Source organism: Heterocephalus glaber, unplaced genomic scaffold (genome assembly GCF_053883595.1).
Source record: "Heterocephalus glaber isolate CG9 unplaced genomic scaffold, H.glaber_assembly_v1.0 deba00000347, whole genome shotgun sequence".
In the NCBI taxonomy this organism is placed as follows: Eukaryota; Metazoa; Chordata; class Mammalia; order Rodentia; family Bathyergidae; genus Heterocephalus; species Heterocephalus glaber.
Window position 1 is genome coordinate 46,493,293 of NW_028258143.1, and position 19,855 is coordinate 46,513,147.

The following is a 19,855-nucleotide window of genomic DNA, read 5'->3' on the forward strand; positions in this document are numbered from 1 at the left end:
GTTTGGTTGCTAAAGCCATATTCATACTCATTTATAATTTTATAATTTCTAATTCAATAAATATTTGACTAACAAACCATCTTGCTATAATGGTACCAAAACAAATAAAAGCCTGAATTGCAGCACATAATGACAAATTATAATGGACTAATTTTCAATTAAGAAATAGTTTGTTGAGAGAGATTAAACAATATGTCATGCAATACCCCCATGCTGGTATTTCTTATTTATTTTCTTAAACATGTGAAGAACATCTAAAATTAGTTGAAATTTTCCTTCCTGGAGAAGCAGAGGTAAAATGAGCCCTTAGACAGGAGGGAAAATTTCAAGTGGAGATGTGAGCCAAGCGGTCATCTTCATCCTCAGAGATTCATGCAGCTGATTAAACTCAAAAGCTGACTTATAATAACAGTTATGAAAAAAAAAAGAATTAAATTCAATTAAAGTTGCTTGGATGATTTTCTTTATTGTCTTTCCTCCAAAAGATGAAAGTCAGCCCTTGTGTTTAACCCCGCTCTCACCTGGAATGACTGAAATAGTTTTCAGTGCTCGGAGAACTCTGAATGTTCTCAACGCTGAGACATTGCCCAGGTCCACAAACTCTGTCACATATCTGTAATGGGGGAGTTTATACACAAACACAGTGACAACACACACACAAACAAGGAACAACTCCCAAACAGTTGGAGTTATAAGTAGCCTAGTGCTCCACACCAATCACTTCTTACCTGGAATTACAGAAATAGTTTTCAAAGCTCTCAATACTCTGAAAGTTCGAAGAGCTGAAACATTGCCTAGGTTTACAAATTCTGTTAAATACCTGTAGAATTAAATCAGAGTTATTCAGAATTTAGATAGAGTCGATGATACTTACCTGTGCCTTTAGTCATGGTATTTTTTATGTTTGGAATGCTTTGTAAAATATATACTTTTGCAAGTCTTTTTCTATCATAATTAATTTATACTAATTTGCTTTGATTTGATGCAAAAATACATTAATATATTGTTCATGCAGTTTATACACTCAAATGCTTAAATAAACAATTAAATGCTGTTATCAGTAGCCCTTCAGCGTTATGGTAATGTGGAATTTTAATCTCCTAAAAAACTCTGAAAATACTATGCTTCATGAAAGTAGCCAGACACACACAGAAAATCTTCATACTGCGTGATTTCACTCATATGAAACATCCAGAAGAGGCAAATCCATATGGGAAAAAAAGTAAATGAATAGTTTAGAAAGGGCTGAGAGAGGAGAAAAAGTTGAAGTGACTGAACATGGGTACCATAGCCTTCTTTTTAGGGTGATGAAAATGTCCTCAACTTAGATGACGGTGATGATTTTACAACTTTGAGAATATACTAAAATTTCATACTTTAAAAAGTTAAATGCTGGGCTGGGGATTTAGCTCAGTGGTTCCGCCACCTGCCTGGCAAGCGCAAGGGCCCAAATTCGATACCCGGTACCAAAAAAAAAGTTAAATGTCACAGTATGTGAAAAACAGAAAAAAAAGATCGATAAGAAATAAGAAGAGTAACCTATTTTAGCAGCATGTTTTCTTATCAGCAGGAAGAAAATAAACTACAGCATCATATGTGACTTACAGCATCATATGTGACTTAGAAACAGGGACCCCGATGAACAAGGAGGTGGTCAGGGGTGAGGAAATCAGAGACCAAAAGTCTTAAGAACCTTCTGAATTGTCTAAAGGGCTCCAATGAACATAGATTACTTTTATAATTCAAAATGATAAAAGGAAAATATTGTATCCGAGGGTAACATTAAAAATAAATAAATGTTTCTGACAAATACACTTGGGAAAAGAAAAACAATATGAATAAGTTAAATTTATATTTTAACGTAATTATTTTCCCTTGAAAAGAAGCTGTGGATGTCTATGCAATGTGCCCACAAGGCAATAGCATTAGATCTAGTAAGTAATGATAACTTCTGTAAAAATATCACCTTTATATTTTAGTATACTTATTAGCCCTTGAATAGTACAGGCAACAAAAAGAACACTGTACTTATAATTAAAGGCCTAAGGAATATTTTGTGTGTGGTATGTGTGGTTCTTAAAGATTTTTGAGTTTTTATGTAAGATCTTGGAAAAAGTGTGAACCTAATTAGCACCACATAGATAATCCATTCAAGTGCTGAACATGGGGGGAAGATAATCAGTCCTGATGTAACATCTTTCTGAAAAAATGCAATATTTGCCTATCAATGATCAGCTTTCATTTTTCTTCAAATTCAACCATTATATACAGAAAAGAATCAAACCCCAAGATTGTTTTTACTAGAATTCTGCGGTATCTGAGATTTTCATGAATTTCTATTTCAAAAACTGAATACTTACGCAAAAACAATCACGACAAAATCCAGCCAGTTCCATGGATCCCGAAGGAAAGTGAATTCTCCTACACAGAAGCCTCTTGCAAGGATTTTTATAAGTGATTCAAAAGTGTATATTCCAGTAAAAGTGTACCTGAACAGGAGATTTCATTGGGATATTAGATGTGAAAAGAATGCAGCCTCATGCCCATCATTATGACCTATTTTCTCTGAATACTGGAAGGTTGTGTTGGTAGTATTTGAACCCATATTTAACTTTATAATACAATAAAGGTCATTCTAGAAAAATCTTAAAATGTCTTATCAGGAACACCCCAGAAAGTAGCAGTACTTGAAATAAATAATATTATAGGTATTAAATCTTCCTAGAAAATTCTTAGATTATGTCTATCAAAAATATATACCAAAATAGGAGATCTGTAACATGCTTAAGAACAAGGCAAGGGGTCTGATGAATTTATTCTTCTAGAAAATATTGCAGTATCTAATTATTCTAAACTACTGCTAGTGATTTAATTCCATAGAGTAGAAAAAACTGAAAGAAAAGCAATTATACAACATGAGAAAATAAACAGCACAATTTTTATAGATGTCATTAACTTCCCAGTATGGATAGGAAAGGATGGAAATGATAATATAACTAATTTAAAATGTACTTATACCCACTTACTCTACATTTTTGGTCCATTCCGGAGGGCTACTCATGGTCATAAATATGCAGTTTGTCAGAATTGTGCACATGATAAGCATGCTGAACAAGGTGGTTTAGAATCAAGGAATATGATAAAGAGACCACAACAATAACTTCAAGTATTTGATAATGACACTTGTTGAAATGCTAACAACTTTTCCATAGAAAATAATCTAAATAGCTTCTAGATTACTTTTTTTCGCATTTTGAACAAAACATTAAAGTAATGCTTCCTAAAATTCCAATAATGTCATTCTGACAATCACCTGTGAGATTTACATCAATTTATGTTGAAATTGATAAACGACATCTGAGGTTGTTCAAAATGCAAAAGGACTAAAATGGATACTTGAAAACAGTAGCAAAAACAGTACTTTAAAACACCATTTCAAAAAGTACTTTGGAAAGGATATGAATGTACTAAAATCTTAATAGATATTCTTCTTAGAGGACTGAAAGGAGATAATATGTACAAAGCAGGCGTGGCATTGAAACGGAAGATTGCTTTCCCTTTGTTCAATACTATAAAAGTCTGTGGGAGATAAAAGAAAATAGTGCAAAGTTGAGAACCCAAAATTTCAGTCCAGCAAACCAAATATGCAGTTTACAACTCCACATGGTATTAAAGAAACATGGTCTAGGCAACGTGGTTCCTCCACCACCAGGCAGCTATCAATGCCAACTTGGCCAGTGAACGAAAGTGCATTTCTGTTCAATAAATTAGTGATTGAGCTACTTGTCAGCATGTATTGCTTAGAGCTTCACAATTTTCTTTTTCATATTTCTTCATCAGTAACAGTAACAATAATGTCTGAACACTGAAATTAGTTTAAAATACAGCTTCATGCTCTTCCATTATACTGCATTTTAAATCATTCAGATAAAAAGTAGCTATCTCTGATTTTTACCATTACATCTTGAGAATGTTAATACTTGCCAGTATTTGTCATAGTTAATAGCAAATAAGTTTTTCAAAAAATATTTTCATAGATTTAAAGAAAGTCAGATTTAGAATAGTTCTAATCACTAAGTTCAATTTCCTTATTTTAGTTGTAATACTAGTAATACTAAAATGATAAAAAAGAACTTTCTTACTACTATTCATGGTAATTTTTAAAATAGTTTGAGTACAATTAAGCATTCTTAATAGTTTATTGTGGCCATTTCATAATGAGTGACATTCTCTACCTTTGGTACTCAGTTAAGAAATCAAAACAAATAAACATATAGTAGCAAAAACAGAGCATTTAAAAAACTAAAAGCATTGGGTTGAAAATCAGAAAGACCAAGTTTAAACCCCTGTCAATTGGCAGGAAAATTACTTGTGTCACTTAGAAGGCACTGACTTAGTCTTTTTGTCATTTTGTTTAATCTTTGTTTTATAAAAGTTTGAGTCAGCTTCTGGAACTACCACTTCTTCCCAAATTTGGGGAATAAGTTCATGAATCTGGATTTTTACTTGTAGATAGCGATACTCAGGAAAACGAACCAGAATCTATTATTCCTGTTCCCTTGCACTACAAGAGTTATGTCTAAACAGAATTTGACATAAAATTTATTTTTACATTGAAAATTAGTTTTAAAATTAATGTCTAGCCCTTCGCTACAACTATTTTCTTCTTAAATCTCAATAAACTACATTTTTACAATTTCACTCATTAAGCCAGGCACAGTGGTGTACATCTGTAGGAGGTTGAGGCAGAAGTATAGGAGTTGTTTATGAAATTTAGTGGAATTTTGTCTCAAAAGAAAAAATAAAAAGGGCTGGGACAGCTCAGTGGCCCTGGGTTCAGTCCCCAGGACTGGAAAAAAAAAAAATTCATCAATTCCTTCTATAATGCTCTAACTATGTAGTGAGCAATTATGTCCCAAGTGGCAAGACTAAGCTGGCAAGAAAGCTACATTACTACTATGCAGGCTTGACAAATTCAAGTTACTTTGCACTTGAAATTTTAAAAAGAAAATAATTAGATATTTTAAAATTTGAATTAGCAATTTTGATGGGCTGGGGATTTAGCTCGGTGGTGCTGCTGCCTGCCTCGCAAGCACAAGGTCCTGAGTTCAATCCCCAGTACTAGAAAAAAAATTTTTTTTTTTATTCTCATTAAGAACTTTTCAGGAGTTTTCTAATTTTCACACACATAGAATTAATTACAAGCAAGGAAAAATTTTTTGGGTATCAGTGTAATCATAGCCATAACATTATGTAATCATATCCAGAACATTATATTGAACACTCTAAAAGAAATCAAATTAGTATGCCAATGTCACAAACCGTTTTAATGATAATGTAGCAAAAGTACATATTATGAATATCCTACAGATGTATTTAATTTAATGTTATGATCATGATGGGTTTTTCACTCCTTTCCACTTACTCTGTTTTGTGCAGAAGGAAACCAAAAGAAACATACCACAGAAGTCTCAAGAACTCACTTTTTTGTCTGCATAGTAGGGGTCCAGGTCCTCCAGGGCCTCTGACACCATGCCTGGAGGAATGTCTCCGTAGATGAAGGGCAACTGTTTGCCAGCTTCCAAGTCCCTGCTGGGCTTTGGGCCTTCTTCATCATCATCTTTCTTTTCTTCTTTGGGTTCCTGTGCTTTTCTTTCAGCAATACGCTGCTCAATGTGGGCAAGAGATTGTTTTGTGAAGCGGACAAAGCTCTGAGGTCCTGGGGGAGGCAATGTTGCCATCTTTTCATCCTGTATATTTTATCTCCTTTTCAGCTCCTTACATAAGAGGCCTGGGTAGGAAAAAAGAGAAAGATTTAAATGTGTGGCTAGCAGGGAAGACATCTTTAAAAAATAACAAAAGGCTGGAGGTGACACTGAAAGCTCAGTGGTAAAGAGCTAGCCTAGCATACCCACGTCTCTGGGTTTAATCCACAGTGCACAACAAACAACACAAACATAGTAATCCACAAGAGGTCATATGTTCATAGAATTATTATCAAATTGTTAAGTAAGTACTATGTGTCAGGCAATGTACAGGACTTACTTTCATGACCTGTAATCATCTTTACTTAAAATCTTGAACCTAATACATCACAGCTCTAAAGTTAAGAGAAAGAAAAAATGACAATTTCATGAAAAAAAATTTCTTTATTTACTTTACTTTTCACCTGAATTCATTTTTCATGATATTCAACTAAATCTTCTACTTTTAAAAGTCTTTATAACATTGCTTTTGGTAGCTACACTCCCCGGGTTATGTCCTCCTTTGCCTCTCTGATCACCAGACCATCCACTTTCTTACATTTTATGGCCATAGTCATACCCTCTACTTCTATTTCTTTCTCAAGAAAGCTCCTTCCTATGATATAAGATAATGGGAAATTATTTTGCACATATATTTTCTTTCAATAAATGAATATTCTTCCTAAAAATTAGAAAACTATATTTGTTTTGAATCAAAATAATTTGTGAAAATGTTTCAAGGAGAATGAAGAAAAGAAAATTAAGACTTTTGTGGTAGATTTAATATAAAAAAGAAAAAAAATCACTATTAAAAATTACTTTGATGTGCTTTCAGACTATACTGCCTTAACTGACTTACATGTACATGAAAAATTCAAAATTACAGGAAAAAAAAATTAGAAATTTGAATTTTTATGTTATTATTTTGGAATTTTTTAAATAATGAAAGTTATTGTTTTTAAAACAATAGGAATAATTTTGATAAGTCAAAGAAACTTTATAACACCTTCGTTAGAGAATAAAAAATTAGTTTTATTTTATTACAGTAAGTTTGCATGAGAGCTGGAAACACCAACTTCTCTAGGTCAATGCATTGTGAACATCATGATAGATTATATGTAGCATTAAGTGAGAGGATTTTTTCAGTTGTAAATATGAAAATAATATAGATTACAGTTACAGTAGGGGTTATATGATGCAAAAAGGGGGGGTAATTGCTGAAATTATTCTTCCTTAGATTTCTCCAGTTCCAAAGTCAACATAAACTTCAATTAGAACAAAGTAGGTGCCTTTTCTCCTCAGTTATTTGGGTGTGATACAAGCATAAAACATTACCAGAAATCTATGTATCTTAAAAAGAGGTGGTCAAACACATTAAAAAGAAAAGACAAAATTTTTAAAATGCTATGTTTTAAAATTTAAAAAGCAAACTCAACATTTCTACAAAATGCTCTTTTAAGGTTTATAACATAATTCATATGCCATGGCACATTTCATCACATGTCCTTTTTAATCTGCTAACCCATCTTCATTTATATTACATGTTTTACCACGTACTTAATCTAGATTTGTTATGACATCCGAAATTTAAGGCTGTGAGACTAAGGAGAAAAATCATTGTCTTCAAAGAACTTGGTTGTAAAAAGGATGCCCATAACATTGAATCATACAGCAAACATAAATCTGGTTTCACACTGTGTTGAGGGAGAATACAGTTAGCATACACAGCCAACATCCTTTTTTTCTACCCTGATGTAGAAAGTGAGAGAGATATATAAGGATGTGTCTGGAGAGAGTATCATGGTAATAGGAGGTGGTGGTTCATTCTGGTTTCAGTATGAAGTTGGATATATTTCTGCTATAAATTTCCTAGAGTCTTCGTTTTCTCTATTCATCTGCAAAGATGGAGAACTAAAAGCCTTTGAGAGTAGATAAACAGCAAATTTTCAGAAAAGAGAATCTATTGAAAGCCATGCAATACCAAGTTTGGAAATACATATCTACTTATAAACTCAGAATTATGAAATTTTACAATTTTGAATAAAGAAGAATGAGGTCATTCTGCTTTATAAGAAGCTAATATTGCTTTTGAGCAGAATTTAAATAATTCATTGACTGTGTTTGCTGACTTGTGCATGATATTAAAATATTTTACTAACATTACTTCCTCCATTATATGTCTTTCAACACCAGTAATAAAAGACATATATATTTTGATAGAAACTAAAGGTAATTCTTAATAATGTAGTAAGGGCTTCAGATGTTGGCTCAGTGGTACAGCACTTGCTTAACATGTACAAGACTTAGGTTCAATCCTCAGCACTGCAAACACAGATAGACAGATAAATAGATGGACAGATAAATAGATAGATAGATAGATAGATAGATAGATAGATAGATAGATAGATAGATAGATAGTGGATAGATGGAATGGACTGAAAAATAAAGGACATCATATATACACATCCAAAAAGTGGATAGGGTTAATGAGTATGGGATTTTTTGGATGGAAAATGTTTTCAAATTATGTAATGATAAGGCTTACATTGTATTAAAAACTGAATTATACAATTTAAAGTAGCAATTCCTGTTATGTGAATTATGCTTTAGTAAATGTGTTGTTAAAAAGCATTTTAAATACCATGAAATATGTTTAAACTTTCCTGAGAAAAGAAAGTTCAATAAAGTGGAAATAAAGCAACATTAACCACCTTTGGAGTTTCCACTGGCTTAGCATAAACATGGGATTGCTTTTGGTCTGAGATTAATTCAGAAAATATGTTTAAGTTCAGTCACTTAAAGGCTAGGCTTAGTTCAGTTTATAAAACTTTGGTCATACACCAGATGGCCTGATTCTAGAAACTCTGGCCTTTTAAAATTCATGTTAAATCAAGCTTAGAAATAAGACAAGTGTTTGCAATTGCCAGTTGTACTTTAGCGATTCCTTAACACTTTGGGAAATCATAAATACAAGGGATGGAGTTACCGGCCTCAGTAGACTTTCAGTGTAGATGTAGCTGGGCTGTTAAAGAAAAGATGGTTGAATAACTGGTGTTTCATATATTCTACATTCAACTGGCACATATCACCTCTTTCAAGAATTACTTGACAGATATCCAGGTAAACAGAATTCAGATGAACTAAGATGTCTATCACAAATTCTACACTTCTGATGTTCCTACTCAGGTTTTCCTTTCTTTTTATTTGCTCCAATCTCTTTCATTTTCCCCACTTTCGTACATCCTCAACACAGAAGTCCTGAAGACTAAAGAACATACAAACTGTAGACGTGGGGAACTGGTATTAATGGCCCAATGGGCAGTATTTTCCTAATGAGGGAAAACTGAAGAAAGACATTAAACACCCAATTAACATCACGGTCTTGGGAAAGTGAGTGGAAATGATGCTTGATCAGATTTTATCATCTAATTTAGAGAGGTAAAATTTCCCTTCATTTTACTAAAAATAACTTTTAAGAAAAAAGCTCTGGTTGGCATCTGAGTTTTACTGGAAAACTTAACAAAACTAGGCTGGAGAGATGGCTGGCTGACAGGGTGTCAATGGACAGCAGCACTAGAAATATAGTCTTGCAGTTCTCTGACATAACTGCGAGTAGATGTCAATGAGGGGAATCACTTGTCTATGACAGCAGCTTCTTTCCTCTTCCCTTAGTCTCCTGGATAAATAGGCCACAAGAATGTTTACAAGTCAGCCATCACTTTAAGATTTTTCAATGGGATAAATGTTAAAATGAAGAATAAGACTCAAAAATCTGAATGAAAACGAAGATGAACACTTTTACAAGCATTGAACTAAACTGCAGCCTGCTGAGAAAAGGAATGCTAGATTCTCATAACAAGAAAAGATTTTTTTAAAGGGGGGCTTCTACAAAAGTGGAAGGAAATATGATAAAGCCATAAAGAATGAGAAACTAAAGACAGTCATAGCTAAATGGATGAACATTAACAATTTTTTTCCTTAAGTAATAAAGATACTAAAACAGAGATAATGAAAAAGAGCATACTTATAAAAGATCCAAATAATAAACACTTGAAAACATGTGAAACGTCACAGTAATCTAAGAAATAAAAACCAAAACATGTGAAACCAAATTAGCCTAATAAATCAGCAAAGATATTAACATAAGTAACAGTGGTATTATCAGAGAAGGAATAGGGAAATCACTACCCCATCTAGATGACAGGAATAAATAATGTGCACAGATGTTTCAGGGGTAATTTTGCAGTATCTGTCAAAAGTGATAAAAATGTTCATTAATTTTTCTTGTCAAATAATTCCTTCCTAGGAATTTATCCAAAAGCATACTCTCAGATGTCTTCCAGAATTTATGAAGATGCTTAATGCAATGTTTTTATATTATTGAAACATTGAAATCAATCCAAAAGACTAATAGTCAAGGTTTATTAAATAAAAAATGAAAATAAAATGAGATACTGAGTACTTTCAAAGATTATTTAATTAATTATAAACATATTATAATGGACAATTGATGGAATGCAAGTTACACACATATATGTGTATTAATTTCAAGTTTTAAAATCTATAGAAAGTCTGAAATTAAATACACAATGGTTATGAATAATTATTATTAAATTTTGTTTTATATTTTTAAGATTTTTACAATGAAAATGTCATGCAGTTATATCCAATAAAAATAAAATGCACTTTGAATAAAAACACTTAAAATTATTGGATCTGATATCTATGTTTCATAAAATCAGTTATTATTAATTCTTATGTTTAATTTGCATTTAAAATTATATCATTGAATTTCCAGTATGGCATATTATTATGATGATATCTTCTTTAGAATGAAATAACATTGCACATAAAAAAATACATTTGAGTTCTCACAACTCTTTCCCACTCACCATTAATCTCATATTCAAGGATATCTAGGCAATCACTGAAAATAAAACTTGAATGTATTATCCTGATATCTAGGACTTTTCTATCCTTGTATCTATATCCTGGTATCTAGTTGAGATAAATATAAAATATTTATTCTGAACTTTTCCATATTATATAGCTAGTATGTATGTACATATTTATGTCTATTTTTTATTCACCTATCATCTATATTTCCTTTATATATCTCTCCAGCCACTGCAATGTTAGCATGAAGTTCGTTATAATGGTCTGATCCCATTTGTTTATCACTCTCCAATTTCCTTATTCTCGCTGCAGTGAAAACAACGATGTACAATAGAGAATATTTTCATGACATCACTGAAAACTAGAGGACAGAGTTTTCACAAGCATGAAGAATTGCCTGCAGGTCAGATTCCCTATTTTGGAGATTGAAGCAAAAACCACAAGTTATAACACTCATCTGACAAGGACAGAAAAAAGGAAATTAGGGAATTGGCATATATGGGAAATATGTCAGAAAACAAGTTGATTAAACCAAGGATTGTTTATTCTACAATGTTTCAGGAAACATGTTCTAATATCCTCCTCTATATCCAAGTAGAACAGTGGGATTTATTCCCAAACTACACATAAAATCAACATTGGAATTAATTTAGTTAGGCTTCCCAACTTTTTGCAGAGTATATAGCATAATCTTTAAAATTTTCCAAATTGAAAGCTGCTTAAGAAGAAAATATTCTGTATATGCAATACAAAACTTTAACTATTGTGAAATAACTGGATTTATTCTTTTTTAAGAACATTATGCAAAATCGATTTATAAGAAAATTGATAAAAGTCATTAATAACGATTGTTATGCAGATAGACACTCTTTGACTTAGCAGTGGGTTACATCCTGATAAATGAATCATAAATTAAAAATACTATAAATAAAAAAATATATTGAAAGTTGGGTGTGGTGGTGAACACATGTAATCCCAGCACCAAGGGAGGCTGAAACAGGAGGATCCAAAGTTTAAGTCTTGTTTAAGCAACTTGGCAATACCTTGTTTCAAAAACAAAAGAAAGCAAAACAAAACAAAACAAAAAAGGCTGAAGCTATACTTCAGCAATTGGATACACCTAGGTTTGATTCCTAGTATTGCAGAAAATATATCAGATGAATATACAAAAAAACAAGGGGCAGGCTTTATTATTCAATAACAGAGAGAAAATTCACTTTAAAGAAAAAAATAGATTTTGTTTTATTAGAAGACTGGGGAATATAAACTGTAAAATTTAAAGTTTTCCATTTCAAAATCGGAAAAGATAAACACAAATTCCATTTAATAAAAATGACACATATTTTGAACTCTGAATCTGTGTTAAGGTTAACTCAAGACAGAAGAGTTGGAATGAGGGAAAAGAATTGATTAAAAAAAAAAAGAGGACTTGAAGGAGAGAAAGAAGATCATAGGTAACCAGAAATGAAAGGATGAAAATGAGAGCATGTTAAAAATACCATTGATCCCCTAACATATTTCCAGCTATAAGACAGTGAAAAGCAAGCAAATTCTTCAACGTAACTATTTTTACTTTTAATTCTCATTTTAAGCACTACCTGTGCCATCATGCAACTTCCTACACATTAGGCAAAGCAAACCCATTTTATAGTCTTTATTAACATGGAGGGTCTTGTTAATTTTTGAGGCATGCAATGTCCCTCCCAGGGCATCCCCTAAATGAATCCCTCAGCCCTGACAGATCTAATGCAACCTCCAATAATCTACCAATCATCCGTTGCTAAGCAACAGCATGGAGAAGGAAGAATTATTACTGCTGTCCACTAAAGACGATGGACTCTTAGCTTTTCCCAGCATAGATTGCAAAAAGCTGATTTTTCCACTTTTAATAAATGGGAACATTCCAAAACAAGGCAAGGATATTTAAAAACCTGTTTATTTTATCAGCCTAAGAACTAAAGAATGGATTACTTTGTGAATTACTACTTTTGAAAATCTACATTTTTTAGAGGTTAAGTTTCCACTCAATATGAGTTTCTACAATTTCTTTTTAATTTTGAGTTCCTGCAAAATGTTGAAAATATGGCTCAATTTCCATTTTATCTAATGTAAAATGGATAATTATGTACCATGAAGTGCACATGCATTCAATACAGAAAAAGAGAAAAATCCCACGTGTCTCTCTCGAATCTCTGGGTATCTGATGTGGCTTTGAACATGTTATTCTGAACAATGTATTCCTCGAGTCTGACATTAAAAGCAGTCAAAAGGAAACTGCTTTAGAGCTCTTCCTTTAGTCTCCAGGGTTCTACAAAAGGGCCCTCATGGGGGGAAGAGCCATGGGAGTTTACCAAGATGTCTAAATCTAACTTTTGAATCTTCCAGAAATCACAGGAGAAACCTCCATATTAAATCTTACCTAAATAAATAACTGAAAAGGAAAAATGTGAGCTGTGCCCATTGTTACAGGCGACTAAATATCTCACTGGCCTCTATAACATCTTGGCCACAAAATTACTGAATTTTTAAAATTTAAACTGCAGTTCCCAAACGATTTATTAAAGTTAGAATGACAACGCAATCATGGTTCAGGTAGGATATTATATTATGTCTATATAATTTTGTAATAAGAACTGTTCTGCTCTTCTTCTCCTTCCTCCCCCTTCCCCTTCCTCTTCTTACTTTACTTTACTTTACTTTACTTTTTCCAGTGCTGGGGATTGAAGACGGCCTCACGCACAATTGATAAGTACGCTACACGGAGTTACATTCCCATTACTGAATTCTGCTTTTATAATGACTATTATTAGCATACTTTATTTTATATATGACATGTATATTTTTAAAATGGAGATATTCTATTAAAAATGCTTTCCACTGAATCTCTTTAAACAGTGAGCTTTGCTTGACAACTTTCAGTATTTCTCAAAGAAAGCAAGTAATGTTTGAATTTCTTACTTCTTTGTGATTAGAAGGATGAAGATATTTCCTTATTTCAAGAAGCAGAAGATTAGTTATAAATTCACATCTATATAATCACATGCAGTTTTGCATTCCACCACTGAATCTCTTATTTGTAGATAATTTAAATTCTATTTATATAAAATTAAAATTGCCTCCATAAACCTTATTGAAGATATGGCAGAATATGAATAAAATTGGCTTGAATCCAAATTATTTAAGACAATTAACAAATGTAAAGATAAGTAAAATAGAATTTTTATTAATTCTCACTGTTATCAAATGAAAAACTGCTTTGAAAATGGCACTTCTCTGGAAACAATGATGTTTTTCCACAGATGAAATTTTGACTGGAATAGCATTCACTTTTAAAACACCATAAAATCTGTCCATGTACTTCAAAATGCATCTTAAATCACAGTTAACTTCAACAATGCTAACTCACATTGACAATATGTACCATTAATATGATGTTATGATGTATGTACTTTGTTATATTCCTTGTCTTAGTCACTTTCCCAATGCCAGGACACAAAATACAACATTCTGTAACTCAAAAGTGGAGAGGTTTATTTTACCTCACATTTTCAGAGGTCTCAGTCATAGTTGGTAGGCTCAAATGCAGAAATGGCCTGGTGGAAGGACCTGCAGTGGAGGAAAGCTGATTAAATCATGGTGGCCAGGAAGTAGAGAGAAAAAAAAGGAGCCACACTTAGCCACAAACTCATCAGTATATTTGCCCACGATGATCCAAGCACCTTCTGATATCCCTCCATGAGGCTTTGGGTAGGATAGTCCAGATCTAAACCATAACAGTCTTCCTTCTCCTCCTCAAATTAGTAACCTTCATCTAATCATGAGAAAAACATCAGAAAAGTCTCATTTCAGGGACAACACGTGACCTGTACTGCTTCCAGTTGTCAAGATCATCAAAAGAAAGGAAAGCTTCAGAAATTGCCACAACCCAGAGATGCCTAACAAGGCATGGTGGCTAAATGTAATATAGTATTTTGGGTTGGATCTTACAAGATAAAATGGACACTGTGGAAAAACTAAGGAAACCTGAAAAGGGAGAGGGCATTAATTAATACTGATATTATCCATATGGTTTCACTAATTGTGACTAATGTATTATGCTAATGTAAATTATTAATAATAGGGGCAACTGAGCAAGGAGTATAGGGGAACACTCCTTACTATCTGCATGCTTGCTGTAAATCTATTCCAAAGTGGCAAAGTTTATTGAAACAACAACAGTAAAAAAATTCAAACACATAAAATTACAGTCATATTATGTAAAATATAAAGTTAAAGATGGTTCAATGAACGTTAATTTATAAGTAAATATACTGTCTTCATCTAAAAGATTCCAAGGTGATGACTGACCTACAATGTAAATTACTTTCAATTAAAATAGATTATAATTAATATTTTAAAAATTATATTTTACATCATATAAAATAGTATTGCATTGATCAATAAGAGATCCATTAGAAATGCTGATCAATTTTGCTAGTCATTATGCCTGGAAGATGATTTTGTATAAATGTAGCCTCTTGAGTCAGGAATGACCTTACAGCTTATAAACATAGGACTAGATGAGAGTCAGACTGTCTGAGTCCTAATTATACTTGAGAGTCATTCTCAGTAGGCTAAAAAATACATTGGAAGGCATTCTTCACATGTTTTCTTTTAGAATATGAACAGTTTAACTCATTTGATAGTGGCAAACATTGGAAGCTGTTAAATTGGAGCTTTATTTCACGTCAATCTTAGAAATGCTGTTAAGGTACAAAAGGCTTTCTTTTGATTTCTGTGTTACACTGCAAACCATGGGGTAACAATGAAAAAAAAACCATTTGACTCAGAAATTCTCTTTTAACTGACATCCAAATACCAGTTATCTACATGAGAGCAAGACAACAGACAGTTCCACTTTGGTTGTCAAGGATATATTTAATCATGGTTGATACCACAATCTCTCCTCCTTTAAGTTGTGAGTGTCAGGTATTGTGTCCTCGCGACTGGAAAACTAAAACAAATCTAAATTCCAAACATAAAAACAAAGACTTTATCATATGAAGTGAGAGAGGTGATACTCTTTTCCAGTAAGAACTCTTATAAGAAGTTTCCCTCTGTGAAACTGAAACACTTTCAGCCCTTCTATACATATTAGCACCAAGGAAAGAAGTGGGGTCCTTCATACACCAAGCCTCAGTAGCTGATCAGAATATCAAGATTATAAAAATGTTATATGCCAATAACAAGCAAGATAAATCTAACTAAAACATCCAAAGACAACAACAGCAAGTGCCCTGTAGTCACTGAATAGCTCTGCAATTTAGATAAGGAAACTGAGCAATGCTAGAAGACTGAATTTGGAGAATGTAGAAAAAAATTAAGCATTAAACCAAGTTTGAGTCCAGTCCCATCTGCTCCCTGAGTTGTAATTAAAGGATATCTTGATAATTTCCAATTTTACTGATCTAAATTTCTGGTAATATCTTTGGGGAAAAGGAAATAGCATTACTCCGGCTATCATAACTACACTTCTTTCTTTTTTACTTTTATTGTTTGTTTGTTTGTTGGCAGTTTGTTTATTTTGGTTCTGGGAATGGAACCCAGGACCTTTGCACTGAGATACATTCCCAGTGCATCTCCCTTGTTGTTTTTATTGTAGTTGTTTGTTTTCTGAGACAGGGTCTCACTAAGTCATTAAGTTGCCCAGGCTGGTTTCAAACTTTCAGTACTCCTATGTCAGCCTCCCAGTGTCACAGGATTACAATTATGAAACCAGTTCCATTCAGTAGGATGTACAGTATGCTCTAAACCAGGATTTTTTTCTTTTTGGTCAAGAATAAATGCCCTATAGAGGACACAAAGGCAAGAATAAATTTAAATTTTTCTAGGAAAGCTTAGATGTATGTTCATCTTACTTTTGGGGGTAATTGCCAAATAGGACCTGAAGCCCCAGTGCTGTTGTGCAGTACTTTTTTTAATGGAAGTATATTATACTAACCATTTCAATCACCATTCTTTGTCAGTGTATGTCACCACTGTGGCCATATGATCTGAAAGATAGATTGTATGGCTGAATAATAGTGCTAAAATAAATATAAACAGAACTCATACTTAAATCACCTGCTGCTGAAATCCTATATTTTAATATAAAGAGTATCCTAAGTGAGAAACTGAAGATTCTCAATTTCATACTGAAGCACTAGGGATTATATCCTAATATTGACCAACACTGCATTTAATATATAATAAAAGTATGAAACCTTTTGACTAATGTTTTAATTTTCTGTCTTGAAATTTCTGTCTTATTTTCCTCAAAATAAAATATGATGTACTATGCAGGGGAAGGATGCTGAAATGTTAACAGATCCTATAACACATTCTGAGTATAAGATTAACATATTTGAAAAATTTAATATCTTTCAAATTTTCAAATTGCCAACTGTTCTATGTTTGATATTTTTGTCTTATCTTTTGCCTCTCAAAATAGCGGTTATATTATTTGTTTTGTTATTTAAAATTCAAAAATTATTTAGAATCTATACACATAAATTTGTAGTAAGAGGCCTAAAATTAAGGCAACTTTTATGAATCTTTATAAAATCTCTTATTTCTTTAATTGAACACCTCAATATGGATTTTTACATTGTTTTTTTTCTTTTTCTATTTAACTCTATTTTTCTAATTCATATGTAGTATGAGTAGTTTTCTTTTTAAAATTTTTTGTTTTAATATATTACAAGTAGATATTAATAAAGAAAATATCAAAGCTGTTCTATGAAAAAATAATTTTCATAAGTGAAATAAGTGGAACACATAAATGTACATGTCACATTGTCTCTCTGGTGTGAGAAACTGAAACTCAGTATGTTTTTAACTTTGTATAATTTCTTACAATGACAGCAGAAGTTAATAGTCAAATATGACACAGCTGTATTTATCCAACAACTATCTATCTTCCCTGTGGATTTACTCAGTCCATTTCACGGGAAAGCTAGGGTTAGCCAGGGTAGCCCTTCCAGCCCATTTGAGGCGATGATCTGTGGCCACCCCACATACTCCATCAGTGTCATAGGCAGCTTTCCCTGACAAGAGAGGTGAGCATCCTAATGTTTGACCTAAGACAGTACTAGTTTCATTTGGGAAGAATTCAGTGGACTGCATGTGTAGGATATACGTTTTTTCTGTAAATATATTCTACTATATAAAAAGATAAAATGAAAAATATGAGATTTTAAAAAACACTTTCAAAAAATTCAAACTGACAGAATTAATTATTGTACTAAAATATACAATATACTAAAGAAAATCCTTTATGTAGAAGAAGATCTTAAATAGAAAAATGAAAACACAACAGGAAAGAAAGAATACCAGACTGAGTAAGAATCTGTGTACATATAAGGAGAAATTTACAAAGATGAAACTATGACTAAAAGCAATAATTCTTATGTGCTGTGGATTTTAAAGCTATGTAGTATACTGCATGAATGAATTCGTTTGTATATTTTCTTGACTCCTTAATTACTGTACATACAAAATAGACTTTCCTTTATCTTATCTTGCTTTTCAATTATTTCAGACTTCAACATTTCAGTTGTTTTATTTCTAAAGTAATTGCTTTCAGGGAAAAAAAAAAGATAGATGGATATTTTTTTCTCTGTTGTATAGAAAACACTGCCCAGGAATTCCCTGAATATATGATGTGGTATAAACAATTACTTTTTGAATGTATTTTTATTTTGAAAGAGCTTTTAATAACTAAAAATATTAGGAAATTATTTTATTTTATTTCTATTTTTTGGAGGCTGGACATTAAATGCACGGCCCTGTGCATGCTGGACAAGTGCTATGCCACTGAGGTGTATTCTCAGCCTGAATATCATGCGAAATGACTAGCCACCAGTTAAACTGATTATTTGCATTTGAAATTATTTTTAAATAACATCATAATAGTCAGCTAGTAAAATTAACAGAATATATTTTGGAGATTTTTGTTTATTAAACTATTAAACACTAAAGCAAGGGAACCAAAATATTGACAGTTTTTTATTATTCAAATTGCCAAAACAAAAATTACAATAATCCTGATTGTAAGATCACCTCTCAAGAATCACACAAATAACAGCTACCTGTGTGGACTTGTGGGATATTGATATTCCCTTGAAATGTTTGTTCCATTGTATTTACTTGCCATAAATATTTTAAAATAATTTTCATTGTTTGTATTTAAGTATGAAACATGGTATTATGGGATACATATAGATAGTAAAAATGTTATTATAGTGATGCACAGCAGCATATCCGTCATGTCATATAGTTGCCCTATGTGTGTATATACGTGTGTGTGCTTGCTAAGTGTCAGACTCAATGCTACATGTTGGGGACACAAATACAAAATGGTTTTCTTGGTCCTTGTCCTCTGGTGCTTATTGTCTATTGGAGAATATGGGAACGTAAATGCTTGTGATTCACCTATACATAGGAGCAATGAGAACAACCAGGAAAGGCACTTGACCTGGATTTAGGAAGGATTTGGTCACAGAAAGAAGATGAATAGAAGTGAGTTGTACAATGACTTGTATGCCCTATAGTTTTCCCTTACTGTGACTCTGTCTTAGTTACTTTGCTCATTGCTGGGACACAAGCCATGACCAATAAATTAAGGTGGGAGAAGTTCATTTTGGGTCAGTGTGTACAGATTTTAGCCCATGGACTATTGGCTCCAAGGCAGCACTGCGTAGTAGAGGGCCATAGCAGAGCAATAGCTACTCAGGCAGCGTTCCCAGGAAGCAGAGAGGGAGAGGGAGAGCTATGGGAGGAGTCAGGGAGGGAGATAAATCCTTCTGGGTCACTCTGCCAGTGACCACCTCTTTCCACCAGACTCAACCTCCTAACAGCAAGTCAGCTATAAGCCCCCAGTCACCTTCCAAAAGCCTCGCCTATAAGCACATGAAACTCTTGAGGGACATCTCCATGTAAGCATAACACTCTTAATTCATAAGATTGTTAAGTGTTTGCCATGGTCCATGAGCTGTTTTCATGAATTTCAGGTTTGTCCTTGGTCTGACTGTCCTCACTGTTCTCAATTTTCCCAACAACAAAAAGTCATCCTTGGCTTTGTTCTTCCATAGAACATGAATTGTACAGCTTCATGAACTCTTTAGATTCTGTTCCTAGATTTTACTTATCTCAGACTATTTCAATTTAAAACAAAAACTTTCCACAAAGTTTATTTT

The 19,855-nt window shown here is 32.8% G+C and overlaps 1 protein-coding gene across 7 annotated transcripts in view; it reads right to left on the reverse strand.

Moving 5' to 3' along the window:
• Positions 1 to 19,855, reverse strand: part of Scn9a (sodium voltage-gated channel alpha subunit 9) — a 153,214-nt gene that overhangs the window by 84,557 nt on the left and 48,802 nt on the right. For 3 of the 7 annotated variants that reach the window (XM_087199860.1, XM_087199863.1, XM_013076951.3), the window contains exons 2-6: positions 5,484 to 5,791; positions 3,461 to 3,579; positions 3,027 to 3,116; positions 2,361 to 2,489; positions 729 to 820 (exon numbers count right to left, since the gene is read on the reverse strand). In XM_087199860.1, coding sequence (XP_087055986.1) covers positions 729 to 820; positions 2,361 to 2,489; positions 3,027 to 3,116; positions 3,461 to 3,579; positions 5,484 to 5,741 — 688 coding nt within the window. In that variant the 5' untranslated portion in view covers positions 5,742 to 5,791. Of the gene's footprint in view, positions 1 to 521; positions 821 to 2,360; positions 2,937 to 3,026; positions 3,117 to 3,460; positions 3,580 to 5,483; positions 5,792 to 14,179; positions 14,784 to 19,855 lie in introns of those variants that run through there. The other 4 variants (XM_087199865.1, XM_087199858.1, XM_087199852.1 and 1 more) reach the window with 3 other exon arrangements.